This window comes from Leucoraja erinacea, chromosome 10, assembly GCF_028641065.1.
Source record: "Leucoraja erinacea ecotype New England chromosome 10, Leri_hhj_1, whole genome shotgun sequence".
NCBI lineage: Eukaryota > Metazoa > Chordata > Chondrichthyes > Rajiformes > Rajidae > Leucoraja > Leucoraja erinaceus.
Window position 1 is genome coordinate 47,489,939 of NC_073386.1, and position 14,798 is coordinate 47,504,736.

Below are 14,798 nucleotides of genomic sequence, written 5' to 3' on the forward strand. Positions count from 1 at the left end.
TCCGCTGAGTTTCTCCAGCATTTTTGTGTACCTTCGATCTTCCAGCATCTGCAGTTCCTTCTTGAACACTTAAATCTGTGTTTATTGTGTGTTTTTGTTATTTTATTCTATGTTATGACTGCAAGGCATGAAATTTTGTTCAGACCGAAAGGATACGAATTGACAATAAAGGATACTTATACGTATACTTAACATTGGTAGCTCCCAATACAAAAGAGATTCTGTTTGCTACAAATGTCAAAAAACGCTTGTTCTCATTGTTGAAGTATTTAAGCACCGTATTACTATCGGTCCAGAAGATAGATTCTTCCAGTTGAAGCTGCAGTTCTTTTTGCAGCAATATGTCAACTTTAACAGCTAAGACTGCGGCAGTAAGTTCCATTCTAGGAATTGTCATTTGTTTCAATGGTGCCACTCTGGCCTTTCCAATTAAGAATGCAACATGTACTTCTTTGTTATCATTTTCCAGTCTTAGGTATGAAACAGTACCGTAACCACTTTCACTGGCATCTGAGAAATGATGCAGCTGTGCACCTCTGATCTTACCAAAGCTTGTAGGCTTCATGCACCGGTTGAATTTTGAGAACTTGTTGAGATCTGCTAACCATTCTGTCCATCGGTGAGAGGAAGTTTGTGTTAAGAGCCTGTCCCACTGCGGCGACCTAATTAGCGAGTTTAGAAGCGTTTGCGCTCGACTCAAACTCGCAGCATGGTCGACACGTGGTCCTAGGAAGTCCTAGGAGGTCACTGTAACTCTCCTTCATGCTCGAGGGAAGTTCCCGTTTGGTTCTTGGTTCTTGGTTCTTTTGAACTCGTAGTGCAGTGGAGTGGGGTCGCTAAGCAGTCGAGGCAGCCGTAGGCAATCTCCTTTGCTGACTGGGCATTGGCTCATTGGAGTTTTCAGAACCAAGGAAAACCGACCGGTAATGTTAAATGCCCGCTAAACTTCATTAAAAGTTGTCTGGCTTCTTAAAAGTGTCTCCACTCCTTCTCCCCCTTCTCTTTCTACCCCCCCCCCCCCCCCCTACCCCCGCTCTCTGAAGGACTTACCGTACACTGTGCCAGCCGTCTTTTACTTTCCTGTGCACTGTGGGTGTGAATTTCAGACAGCGCTCCCCCGCTTTCCCTGGCGCCAGCCTTTGCGATGTGTTTGTGTGTGTGCTGACGGTTGATTCAGCTCGCGGTTTCATCACTGACGGTCGATCCAGCTAGAGGGATTTCAGGCGAGTGCCCTCGAGCTTGAAGGTCGAAGTCAATAGCTGAAAAGTGGGACAGGCCCTTTATACTCTCATCCCATCCAGGTTTTTCCTTACAAAGATCCTGCAAAATCAACTTGGCAGTGTAAATGGTGCAAGAAATCCCAAAGGGTCGTAGACGGAACCAATCATGGATAGGATACCCCTTCTAGTACATGGTCACTCTTGTTTCAATGCACCAGTGCAGTCCCAATGCTTTTTCCATTGGCAAATTGTCTTTGTCCAAATCCAACACCCTGGTCTCTTTGGCTCTGTCATCTGGTGGAATGCTTTCTGTAGATGGTTTATGCATGCAACCTATAATGTAGCTATCTCATCACCATTAACACGCCCTCTCACATCAGTATAACTGTGATCTCCTCCCTTCTCCTCCTCCCATTTTGTCCTGGTACGTCTGAAGGCTGGGTGCAGCCAGTACTGGGACGTGTGTGCCATGTGCTATATTAAAGACTCTAGTAAAGGTTATAGTGTGTCAGACTAGACTCCTTTACATGGTGTCAGATAGTTAGTTAGACTCGCGTCTCCCGTTTACCGGTTTTTATTTTATAATTTGCCCGGTATTCCTTATCAGTTCTGATGGCCTCCTCGTGCAGGAAACCCTCTCCCCTTGTCTTTGATGCGGACATTGCGGAGCGATGGAATACGTTTGTGATGGACTACACTCACTACGTCAATATTGTGCACAGAAACGACCCTGCTGCGGTCCGTGCCTCCCTCCTGCTTAATCTAGCAGGTCCAGATGCCATGAAGAGAGCTCGAGCTTTCGTTTATGATCCAGAGGTCCTGGATGCCAACGGCCAGATCGCCGTGCCAGCTGAATCTGCCGACGACCCGGTATGTCTTTTACGTAAATTTGACGAGATTTGTGACCTGCCCTCCAACCGCATATTGTAGCGGTCCAGGTTCTTCACGCGGAAGCAACAGCCAGACGAGCCTGTCGAGTGTTTCATCGCTGACCTGCGCTATCTTGCTCAGCGGCGCCGTTTTGAAAATATGTGTGACCAGCTCACCAGGGACATTCTAGTTACTGGCATGTTAGACCAGAAGTTACGTGCTGATTTGCTGCAAAAACCTGACCTGACCCTGACTCAGGCAATGCATGCATGTCGCATCGCCGAGGTGGCAACCCCTACACATGGGGTGAGGGGATCTGACAGCCGCGCTGTCAATCTGACTGGTGTTACGGGGCCACGACGTTCGCAGGACAGTTCCCGCCCTACACCGCGACCCGCCCGTCCATCTCGGGACCCGCGGGCACCTAAGTGTCCGAATTGTAGCTATGCCCACCCCGTTCAGTCTCAGTGCCCGGCTTTCGGAAAATCCTGCAATTTCTGTAAGAAATTAAATCATTTTGCTGCAGCCTGCCGTTCCCGTGGGAAGGTTCCACCAGCTACTAGGCAAATCCTAAACAACCTTCAGCAAGTTGATAGTGAAATGGACTCTCAATCTACTACAGACACTGCCCACGATTCAGCGGTCGAATATTCCATGGGAGAGTCAGGTGTTTACACTCTCCTTCACAGCCCCTCTAGCCTCCCTGATCCTTCTGTGCTCGTTACGGTGAATAACAAGTCATTCTCTGCTAAGCTAGATACGGGCGCAAAAGTGAATGTTATGTCAACATCACTGTTCAACAAGATAAGAAATAATGAGCTGTTGACTGCCGATCGCTCTGTTTTGCGCGCCTATGGGGGAGAGGAACTAACACCTGTGGGGAAGGCCACTTTCCACTGTGTGCTGCAGAAATCATCCTGTGACCTGTCGTTCTTTATTCTGGATTGCCACTGTGTCACCTTGCTGAGCAACCAGACCTGCCAGGATCTCGGTCTGGTGTCTTTCGACCGGACAGTTCACGAAGTTCAAGCTGTGATGGATTCGCTATCCGAGTATCCAGACCTTTTTGACGGCAAGCTGGGGAAGCTGCCGCTAGTGTACAAGATTGCAACTGACCCCTCCGTGATGCCTGTCATTCGCCCCGCCGCACAGAGTGTCATTCGCCATGAAGGACAAGGTAGAGGCTATGCTAAAGGACATGGTTGATATGGGTGTTCTGGCGTCAGTCAGCGAGCCCACCGAGTGGGTCTCCACTATGGTCGCTACAATGAAGAAAGGAAAGAATGAGATACGGGTGTGCATCAACCCCAAGGACTTGAACTTAGCTATAAAGCGGCCCCACTACCCAATGCGGACCGTTGAAGACGTCGCCGCCCAAGTCGGACAAGCAACGGTGTTCTCTGTCCTCGACGCCAAGAGCTCATTTTGGCAGATACCCTTGGACAAACGCTCCTCTGACTTAACAACCTTCGGTACACCCTTCGGCAGGTTTAAATTTTTGCGGATGCCGTTCGGCATCAACTCCGCCAGCGAGGTATTCCAGCGCTCCATGGAGCAACTGTTTGCAGGTCTGCCCTGTGCGATTATTGTGGACGACATTCTGGTCTACGGCAGAGATGTGGCTGAGCATGACCGCAACCTCCGCAGAATCCTTGACCGCGCCAGGCAGGTAAATCTCAAGCTGAACCCGTCAAAATGCCGTTTCCGTGTACCCGAGGTCCAGTACGTTGGCCACATTTTCACGGCCAAAGGGTTGAAGCCCGACCCGCAAAAGATGAGCGCCATCTCTGAAATGCCGGCCCCCACGGATATTGCCGGTCTACAGCGATTCCTGGGCATGCTCAACTACCTGGGAAAATTCATTCCCGACCTCAGCGAGTTGAGCGCACCCCTGAGACAGCTGACTAAAAAAGACATTGCCTGGTCCTGGTTCCCACACCACCAGCAGGCCTTCGACCTGTTGAAGAAAAGGTTGATCAGCACCCCCACTCTGAGGTTCTTCGATTTAAAGCGTCCGGTGGTGGTGACATGTGATGCCTCACGTTTTGGCCTGGGTGCTGCTTGTCTGCAGCCGCATAATGATGGTTCTCTACAGCCGGTCTCCTAGGACCATGACGGACACGGAGCAGCGCTACGCGCAGATTGAGAAGGAGCTGCTGGCGGTTGTGTTCGCTTGTTCGAAATTTTGTGACTTCCTTTTTGGCAACCGTTTCACTGTCGAGACAGATCACCAACCTCTGGTAACGATCCTCAACAAACCTATTCACGTTGCTCCTGCAAGGCTGCAGCGGATGATGCTGCAGCTGCAGCGTTTTGACTTTAAAATCGTCTACAAAAGGGGCACCGAGATGCATGTGACTGACGCCCTGTCCCGGGCCCCCCGGACCTCACGCGACCAGCACCCCTTTGAACAGGATGATTTACAGGTGCTGAACGTGAACTTTGTCCCTTCCAAGCAGCTCCAATGCCTGGTTGCGCATACCGCCGATGACCCCGATCTTCAACAGCTTGCCGCTGTCATCAGGCGTGGATAGCCTGTCAGACGCACCTCTTTACCTGCTGCCGTTCACCCCTTCTTCCTGGTTCGTGATGAGCTGGTGCTCATCGATGGCATTATCATCAAAGGCCACAAGGTTGTCGTCCCTGCCTCCCTCTACGACCTGTACTACAATGCTGCCCACATGGGGCATCCGGGGGCCGACGCCACTGTCTCGCATGCCCAGGAACAGTACTATTGGCCTGGCATGGCGAAGTACATCAAGGCCAGAGTGGCCTCCTGCCCGGACTGCAATTCTCTTGCCCCGCATCAGCAGCGTCAGCCGCTGCTACAACAGCCTGCCCCTGACATGCCTTGGTCCTCGCTGGCTGCCGCCATTTTTGAATGGCGTGGCAAACAGTACCTCGTTTTGGTGGATTCTTACTCAAACTGGTTTGAGGTGGACCTTCTCCCTGCCATCACCTCGGAGATGGTCATCAGCAAGCTCCGCCGCCACTTTGCCACGTTTGGATCCCCTGTCCGGCTACAGACTGACAACGGCCGCCAGTTCACCAGCGCTGAGTTCAAAGCCTTCGCTACAAAGTGGAACTTTGACCACTACACCAGCAGTCCGGAGTACCCGCAGAGCAATGGCCTGGCTGAGCGTGCTGTGCACAGTGCCAAGCACCTGCTTGAACAGTCCTATCTCTCTAACGGTGATTTCTACCAGGGGTTGCTGAACCTTCGGAACATATCCAGAGACTGTACTATTAAATCGCCTGCCCAAAGGCTTATGTCCCGTGTTATTCGCCCCCCGATGCCGATTGCACAGCAGACTCTGGTGCCCAGGGTCCTGCAGCCTTCTGCCGTCCAGCAGCGCATCGCTCAGAAGCACGAAATTCAACGCCACTCGCACGACAAGTCCAGCCGTCCTCTCTCCCCACTGCTTCCTGGCCAGGTCGTCCGTTTGCAGACGTCCACCGGTTTCTCCAAGCTCGCTACCATGGTGGGGGTCGACGATTCGCCGCATTCCTACTTGGTGGACTATGAGGGCACTGTCTACCGGCGCAGCCGTCAGCACCTGTTGGCGGTCAGGGAGCCGAAACCTCCTCCTGCTGCCCCTTATTCTCCTCCGCCTGCGGTGCCCCCCCGCCCGTAACGTGCCCCCTGCCCGTAACATGCCTGTAACACCTCCAGTTCTCCGTTCTCCGGTCCGCTCTCCTCCTGCCCGTCTCTCTCTCTCTCCGCCTGCTGCCCGTTCCTCCCCTCCCCTCTCTCCTGGTTCTCCCGTTCCTGCCGGGTCCCCCTTGCTGCCGGGGTCCCCGCTGCCCTTCTCTTTCTCCCCTGCTCCTGTTTCCGGTCTGCCCTCTCTGCTTTCGGGTGGGGAGGGTGAGGGTGCTGTGCGCACTCGCTCGGGTCGGATCGTCAGACCTCCGGATCGCTACGGAGACTTTGCCTAGTTTTGCAGGTCCTGTATAATCAACCTGCTGTTCTTATAACTTTGTTTAAATTGTATGGGAAAGGATGTAGATGGTTTATGCATGCAACCTATAATGTAGCTACCTCATCACCATTAACACGCCCTCTCACATCAGTATAACTGTGATCTCCTCCCTTCTCCTCCTCCCATTTTGTCCTGGTACGTCTGAAGGCTGGGTGCAGCCAGTACTGGGACGTGTGTGCCATGTGCTATATTAAAGACTCTAGTAAAGGTTATAGTGTGTCAGACTAGACTCCTTTACACTTTCCAATACAACACAACTGTTGCAGATCCACTTGGAAAGTGTGAATCCTCCCTTATTGCAGAGGGAAGTCTGATGTTTTACAATTTAAATTGATTCCTGCTCAGTAGACATGGATTTTAAGCAATCATCCACATAGAAATTATTCTTCACAGTGGATATCACTTCTTCTGGAAAGTGATCTTTATTGTCCTCTGCGGTCTTCTTTAATGCAAAGTTTGCACAACTTGGTGATGACACTGCACCAAAGAGATGTACCTTCATCCGGTATTCAACAAGATCTTGTTGCGCATCCTCTTCAGGCCACCATAAGAATCACAAGTAGTCAATATGTTTTTCTGAAACTTTGATGAAACATCGCTCTGATATCAGCCATCAAAGCAATTGGTTCTTGCCTGAATTTGCGTTTCAAATTCTGGGTGCGTTGCTCTGCCATATGATGATTATTCGGCAGACTTACACTTTCTTATTTGAAAAGTAAGTCCAGACAATATTGTCTGTCTATCATCTTTACTGAGTAGTTCATAATATCCAAGAATTTTAACTCTTCCCTGGACATTTCTTCAGATTCCTTACTGGTATTTTCATTGAAGTCAAGATTGTATTGCTTGATCAATAGCTTTTCTAATTTACCAGTAGATATTTGATTAACAGCAGCGGCAGGGTAGTCCTTCTGGTTTCCGCTTTCATTGTTCCTTCTCAAGGAGCCATAGATAACCCATCCTAGTAGGATTTTCACAGCAAATGGTCCATTCCCTTGGCTCCTCACAATCTGTATAGGTTCCAATGCCTTCAAAGCATTTGTTCCGATAAGTAGGTCAATACCAGAATTTAGTTTAGATATTTTTACATCCTTCAAGTAAGGCCATTGTCTCAAGTCCTCATGTCTGGATATATTTTTGATGACCAACAGGCATGGTCTCATGTGTAAACACTTCAGATATTGGTAAAAAATTATCTTCATCCAGACTAGATATTTCTACACTTGTAATGTAATGAATGACTAACGCACTCCTTCTCTTCATTCATGGTATGTAATAGAATCTTAACCTCTTCTCCTGTAATGTCCAGCCTTCTCGTCAAGCTTTCTGTGTAGCTGAACTTCCATGATCATGGTAGCTGAACTTCCATGATCCAAAAATGCATATGTTTGCAATACTGTATTTGTCTTGCTATTCCTTACCTGAACTGGTAAGATAGAGAAGATACAGGCTTCTACCCCGGCCCCAATATGAGCAGTTATCCGAGGTGAGGTGACAGCATCACTAGTAGCTGGCTTCTCCTTCTGTTCTATTTGCATCGGCTTCTTCTTTACAGTGTGAAGTGCTTCAGGATGATTTTGCTTGCACTTATCACAAGTTATAGGACTCTCACAGTCTTTAACCATGTGTTCTTCTTTGAAACATCCAAAACAGATTCCCTTCTTCTTTAAGAAATCCACATTTTCTTTATATTCCTTCTTCTTGAATCTTCGACACCACCTTATGGTGTGATCAACTTTATCACATAACAAACAATCCGTTTTGCTTGATAGTAGACACATCTCCTTTCATTCTACCTGTCGATTCCACAGGTATTATAGCGGTAGCAAAACTGCCTCCCTTAGCTCCTGATCTTCCTTTTACTAGGGGTAGAACCTTGGATAGTTGCAATTGGTATATGATCTTGAATACTCCCGTGGTGTGGATCTAACATGAACCGTACTTCCCTTTCCAAGAAATCCACCAGGTCTGGTAACATGGCTACTTGGTTCTTCTTTTCCGTTATTCGGCCTGCTTTTCTCTAAGTCGAACAGGCAGTTTTAGAATGATGGCTCTAGTATTACTAACAAGATTCATCTCCTCCATGTGGTTGAGATTTTTCATCGAGCTACAACAACCTCTAAGAAATATCGCAAACTCACTTAATGTCGCCACATCTTCTGACTTGGTATCTTTCCAAGCATAGGCCTTCTTCATATATGCGTTAGCAATCCTCTGTTCGTGATCATAACGTTCTTTATGTAACCTTCTTGCCTCTCGATAGCCTTGGCTTTCAGGCCTATGTAGACAACTTTCTACAAGTACCTTCGCACTTCCGCTTGTGTAATATGCCAGAAATTGTAAGCGCTCTTTATCAGCAGTAATTTTAATTTCTACTACTTCGTCAAACGCCATTATGACAGCTTCATACCGCAAAGGATCACCATTATATGCAGAAATTTCTATTGGTGGTAGGGTGAAAGAGAGATTTCTTTGAGCTATGAGTCTCTTGAATTCAGCTTGATTCTTCGCCAATTCAAGGAATCCATCTTGAGATCCTTAGCTTGGCGAATGATAGACATGCCTCTGATAATCATACTGGCTTGCTCAAGCCTGTGTATCAGGCCTCGGAAAAGTGTACTGAGTTGTTGGTTTGTCCCGAGCCTCGACAGACGCCCCATAAGTAATTTGCTTCGCTCTAGCACCCAATTGCTGAGATTACGTTTTGTCCATCTTTTGGCTAGCTCTGAGTCACGAGGCCAGATATCCTCTGGCTGCAGATTTGATTTAGCTGTTGTTACCTTTTGAGCAGTTCCTTTTCTTAAATAAGAGTACATCTCATCAGATGCTTTGGAGCCACATCTTGAACCCTCACTTTCCATTATCTCCTTCTTTGATTTGCCAACCAGCAACTTTGTGGCTAGTTCCAGCTGTTCTTTTCGTCGCCTCATTTCCTCTTCTTGTCGCCTCATCTCTTCTTTCAGCTGTTCTTCTTGTCTCCTCATCTTTCCTTTCAGCTGTTCTTCTTATCGCTCAATCTCATGTTTCTTCTCCATCCTTTTCTATTGAGAGCGACTAGATCAGCTTCAACATCCATTCGAGCAGAGGCCCTTGACATTGAACTGGCTATAGAACCAGATTTATATATTAATCTTCGTATTGATACATTCGAGATAGTCAAGTCAAGTCAAGTTTATTTGTCATATACACATGAGATGTGCAGTGAAATGAAAGTGGCAATGCTCGCGGACTTCTGTGCAAAAAGACAAACAACCAAACAACCAAACAAACTATAAACACAATCATAACACACATATTATTTTACATAATAGATAATGGAAGGAAAAACGTTCAGTAGAGTTAGTCCCTGTTGGTGTACTAGTACTATCTTATGGTGTAATCTCCTCTTCCATTTCAGCACCTTATTGTGTAGCTTTCTCAACTGTAGAGTGAGTAAGTTGTGGTACAATTTCAGATAACCTCCCACCTCTTCTATGAAACCATCGAAAAATTCTGTTTTCTCTTGAAATCACTGATTTTGCCTTTTCATCAGGCAGTGAAATGGACAAATAACAAATTAAATGGTGACATTATTCTGGACCAAAGCAGAGGAAAATAGAAACATTTAATTCAAGGTCAATTATGCAGTATAGATTTTTTTCTTGCATCAATGTTCACATAAATATTACATGCAAAGTACAACTGCAAAGACTCATCAATAACTGTATAAATTTAAAGTATGTCAGTCTGTCCTTGACCTCCATTATCAAGTTATTTACTTTTATTCAACCTCCATCTTGATTAGCCACTAGTAAAAGAATGCTGCTGATATCCTGGATTCGATCAAATGGTGAATCCCGCCTTTGCAAAAGAGCAACATTTGAGGAGGGTGAAAAGTAAACATTGAGATCAAACTTGGAAATTCTTTAGAACCTCCACAATGAAGCTCCAATCAATCTCCACAGAGAACGTTCCCACCGCAACTCCCTGGGTAACATCCCTTCCCGCCCAAACCCCCTTTCCCCAGGTACCTTCCCCTGCAACCACAGGAGATGCTATACCTGTTCCTATACCTCCTCCCTCAACTGTCCAGGGACCCCTACAGTCCTTACAGGCAAGGCAGAGGTTCACTTGCATCTCCTCCAACCTCATCTACTGTATCCGCTGTTCCAGGTGTGGACTCCTGTATATTGGCGAGACCAAGCACAGACTGGGCGATCGTTTCGCTGAACACCTTCGCTCAGTACGCCTTTGCCTATATGATCTCGCTGTTGCCAAACACCTTAACTCCCCTTCCCATTTCAATACTGACCTTTCTGCCCTGGACCTCCTTCATTGTCAGTGAGGAAGAGTACCTCATATTTTGCTTGGGCAGCTTACAACCCAGTGGTATGATGCTTGATTTCTCTAACTTCATGTAATCCTTGCATTTCTTCTCTCTGTTCCTCCCCCACCCTAATTGTTGTACTGTTGTCCTGTTTAGTTTCATTGTATAACTTGTTATCACCTATCCCACAGACAACAATGGACCATTGTAGGCTCCACCTTTGCTTGATCGTCTTTGATTTTTGCATATCTTCCATTCATTTGTTCTATGTGCTGTTTATATCTATCGTTTCACTTTCCCAACTCTCAGTTTGAAGAGGGGTCTTGACCCGAATCTTCACCTATTCCTTTTCTCCAGGGATGCTGCCTGGCCTGCTATTTTACTCCAGCTTTTTGTAGCAGCCTTCTTCAACATCCTGTTAACCTTTATTGCCACTTTCAGGGAATTATGTGTTTGCACTCCTCTGGTTCAATGGTACTTTATTGTTACGTGTACCAAAGTGTAGTGAAATTCTTTTTTGAATTGAGTTCAGTGACAAGTCCTATGCATTAGACACAATCATACTAAGTATAAGAGTGTAAGAAAGTAAACCACAGAGTCAGTACACAAGAGGTGTCATATTTTCGGCACCATTATTAGTTACTCTGTTCCCTCTGTTCTACCTCACTCCCCACGTTCACTGTGGAAGTACTACCCAAATTTGACTTCCCAAAATGCACCACCTCACACGTATCTCACTTCAACTCATTTGCCATTCATCTGCCTATTTATCCTGCTGTACAAGACTCTGTTGCCATTTCTTGATAACCATCTTCACTGTCTATGATACCATACTATTTTAGTGTTACCTGCAAACTGCAGTGCTCTAAGATTGCTTACCATCAACATCTCACAGGCAATTAGGGGTGGGGAATAAATGCTGGCGATACCAGACATCCTGAACCTGAAAAATATTATAAGAAAAATAAATGGAGCATTGAGTCCAATTTTGTGTCCAATCCAGAAATCTGATAACTGTGTGAGGGTCAATACAGAAAAGTATAACTAGGCAACCATTGGGAAAGAACATTGTTAAACAAAAATATGGAAATGGGTTGCAATCTTTTGGAGAACTCGATGGTCTAAAATAGCCATCGATACAGCCGTACAGGTTAGATTTAAGGCACAGCTCTGGCTTCAAGCGATCATATGCCCCCGAGTAGCTCTTGGCATCCCTAAGTGTGAAGTGGTGGAGTAATAGCAGGAGGTTGTTATTGCTTCTGCAACAAATAAGGCAACAAACAACCTGAATGCTTAAAATACAGCACTGGGGATCTGGTTCGGGTGGCGCCGAGCCATATAACAAAAATTGGCTGGAGCGGATAGCCATGGTCAGAAGAAAACTTGGTCTGTGGAAGCTGAAAACGTGGAAAAATGGTCATCAGGTGTGAAGTGCGGTGGGTCCCCTGCTCCTATGCCACAGCAATCACTCGGGCCATCTTCCAGCTCATCTAGGGCTCCAAGATGGAGGCGGTCCAACAGCTCACAATGTACAAGTCGGCAGACAACGGGAGCAAAAGCATGCCCAATGTCGCCCTCATCATGATGGACATCTTTGTGTGTGAGTGCATCAGGTTGTGTGTAGAGCCAAAGCACGTGGGCACTAACTGTCACTACTAGCAGAGGTTCCACCTGTCCCCCAGGTTGCAAAGGATGGGCCTGGCTGCACAGATTCCGCGCAATGTGCCAGTCAGCTGGATTTGGAGCATAAATCTGTCCTTTACGAAAAGTTATTTTCACAAGTCCGTCAAGCAGTGGTCAGCACGGAACATCCTGTGACCACTGGATGGACTAGATAGATCCTGGGAAAGGACTAGATAGATCCTGTGGCGAGGTTCCCTGAGCAGACTTCCCAGTTTGTCTATTGAAATATCTCATCGCCAAAACTCACCAACAAGCACCAAGACCTTGATTGGCTGGAGGTGAGAGGGGCCCACAGTCAGATTTTTCCTGCACTGTCCGAATCTTATTACCAGCGCACGCTGCCCTTGCGAGGGCTGCAATGGAGAGGTTGGCTATCCCTTTGCAGCGTGTGGATTTGCAGAGAGTCTGGCGAAGGTTGCAAGGGTGTCTGTCATGGTTTATCCCGAACAGCACCGTAACAGAGGGCTCTCTGATTTGTGGACTGTTCCCAGGGATGCATTCAGAGACAAGCGTCAAGTGCTGCTGGAAGGTCATCAACTCGGTGAAAGACGCTCTTTGGTCGGCCCCAACCTTGTTGATCTTCCAACAGAGTGAGATGTCTGTCAGCGAATGTTGCCGACTGGCCCGCTGCAGACTCCAGTTGTGTTTCCACTTTGAAGGAAATTACCCAAAATTCAGGAAATTCTGGTTGTCTTCAGGTAATTAAATAATTTCAGGAAATTTCTGCATCCGGCCCGCCAAGGGGTACAATCCGGCCCGTGGGGTGATTTGGGGGAAAAAGTATATTTGCGACCTGCGTAGTTGGGGGAGGCCCGTCAGCCGCGTCACAATTGAAAACGGCGGCGGTGAAGCGGTAGGGACGCGAAATGACGCCGTCTCCCGGCACGTGCGGAGTGGGCCCGGTATCCGCGCGATCGTAGTTGGGGCTGCAGTCGCACATCCGCAGTTGGGGAAGGCTTAGAAAATTTCAGGAAATACCATCAAATTCCAGGAAATTTGGGATTCTATTTAAGGAATTTTTTTTTGAGGTGTGGAGCTTGAGGGACCACACTTTGCAGCCAATACCAAGGCTCTGTGGGGGAGGGGGAGGACCACAGTCCAGGGTCCTTCCTCTGCTTCACATTGGGGGACAGGGTGTGGTGGAGACACCCCTCAAACAAGGGAAGGGATATATATCACCCCCGGGGGGGGGTCACACGAGTGGCAAGGGCGCTGGGTATAATTATGTTTTGGGGAAACACCACCAAAGTTTACGCTAACGAATGTATTATAGCAGCGGAGGAATTTTGCACAGTTCTTGTTCTGTGCGTATTTTTTAAATCATGAATAAAGTTTATTTTGATTTTGTTTTGAACGTAGCGGTTAGCGCACACATGCTCCCAGCCCCACCTGTTGCCGTGCGTCGCCGCCATCGGGCTGCCCGGGGAGGCCGGCGCTGGGTCCGTTGGGTCGGGTGTTTGGCGCCCGCCGGTTTAAATGAGAGCCTGTCGCGCGTTTGCCGCGCGTGCCCATTGTCTCGTGCCAGCGTGCCGTTGGTTTGCCCGCTGCTTGTTTCACCTGCGGCCGGGTCGGGGTTTAGACGCCGATTGTGACCTCCCCTCCCTTCCCCCACCCACCATCTCCTCCTCGCGCTCCCGTGGGCAGTTGGCCACAGCCCCAGAGCAACGGGCGGGTGTGGTCATGGCGTCGGCCTCTACCGAGACGGACACCTCCTGCGAAAGCAGCCAGAGCCAGGCGGCAGAAGTTGAGCTGGATGATAAAAGTGCAGGAAAAAACAGTGGGGCCAGTTCTGTTCGTCCGTTGACTTCATCTCCTCGGCCGGTTAAAGCGGCGCAGCGGGAGCTGAAGCGCAGACCGACGGAATCGGAGGAGGTGGAAGAAGCGCACGTTCTGCCCTCGGTTTACGTGTCAACTGTCAAATTCACCCCAGAGAGCAGGATGAACCTGTACTGCGATCAAATTTTAGCTTCTTGCAAGGTAGTGACATGTAAAGCAACGCTGGTGGGAAAGGAGGTGCATATATGTCTGGGTGGCAATCAATTCCATTCACCATTCCTCAGCAAATGAAGCAGCCCATGCCTGTTGAGTGCAGCAGACCTAGACGACAATTGGACATAATTTAGAAGTGGCGTAACTGTCATGCCACAAAAGTGCCAGGCAATGACAATGTTCCACAAGAGTAAATGCCACTGAAAAAAATCCTTACCCCACTCATCTCTGTCAATCTTTGCCCCTGCCACCTTAAAGTTATGCCCTCTACTCTTTGACATTTCCAACTTGGGGTAAAAAGTTCCAACACTAGTCTATCAATACCTCTCATAATAGTCTCCTCAGCCTCCAACACTCCAGAGAAAACAATCCAAGTTTGTTCAACCTCTCCTTGTAGCTAATCCTCTAATCCTGGCAGCATTCTAGTTTTTAAAACGGCTCGAAGTGCGGGAGTAACTGGGTCAGGCAGCATATCTGGAGATCATGATAAGGTGATGTTTTGGGTCAGGACCCTTCTTCAGACGTGCTCAGTGGTTCCAGCACTTTGTGTCTTTTTTATGTAAACCAGCATGTGCAGTTCTTGTTATCCAGCATCCTGGTAAACCTCTTATGCACTTTCTCCAAAGCCTCCATATCCTTCCTGCAATGAGGCGACTAGGATTGGACACTATTCCAAATATGGCATCTGAAATATCAAAACTCTGGAACATTGAATTACCAGTCATGTCCCTCTTCCAACCAAGCCTCTGC

General features: G+C 47.8%; 1 protein-coding gene across 2 annotated transcripts in view; it reads left to right on the forward strand.

The window, feature by feature from the left end:
• The first annotated feature begins 13,607 nt into the window (after positions 1-13,607).
• LOC129701136 (testicular spindle-associated protein SHCBP1L-like) overlaps positions 13,608-14,798 on the forward strand; it is a 44,326-nt gene continuing 43,135 nt past the window's right edge. For both annotated transcript variants that reach the window (XM_055642150.1, XM_055642151.1), the window contains exon 1: positions 13,608-14,036. In XM_055642150.1, the coding sequence (XP_055498125.1) occupies positions 13,740-14,036 (297 nt within the window). In that variant the 5' untranslated portion in view covers positions 13,608-13,739. The remainder of the gene's footprint in view (positions 14,037-14,798) is intronic.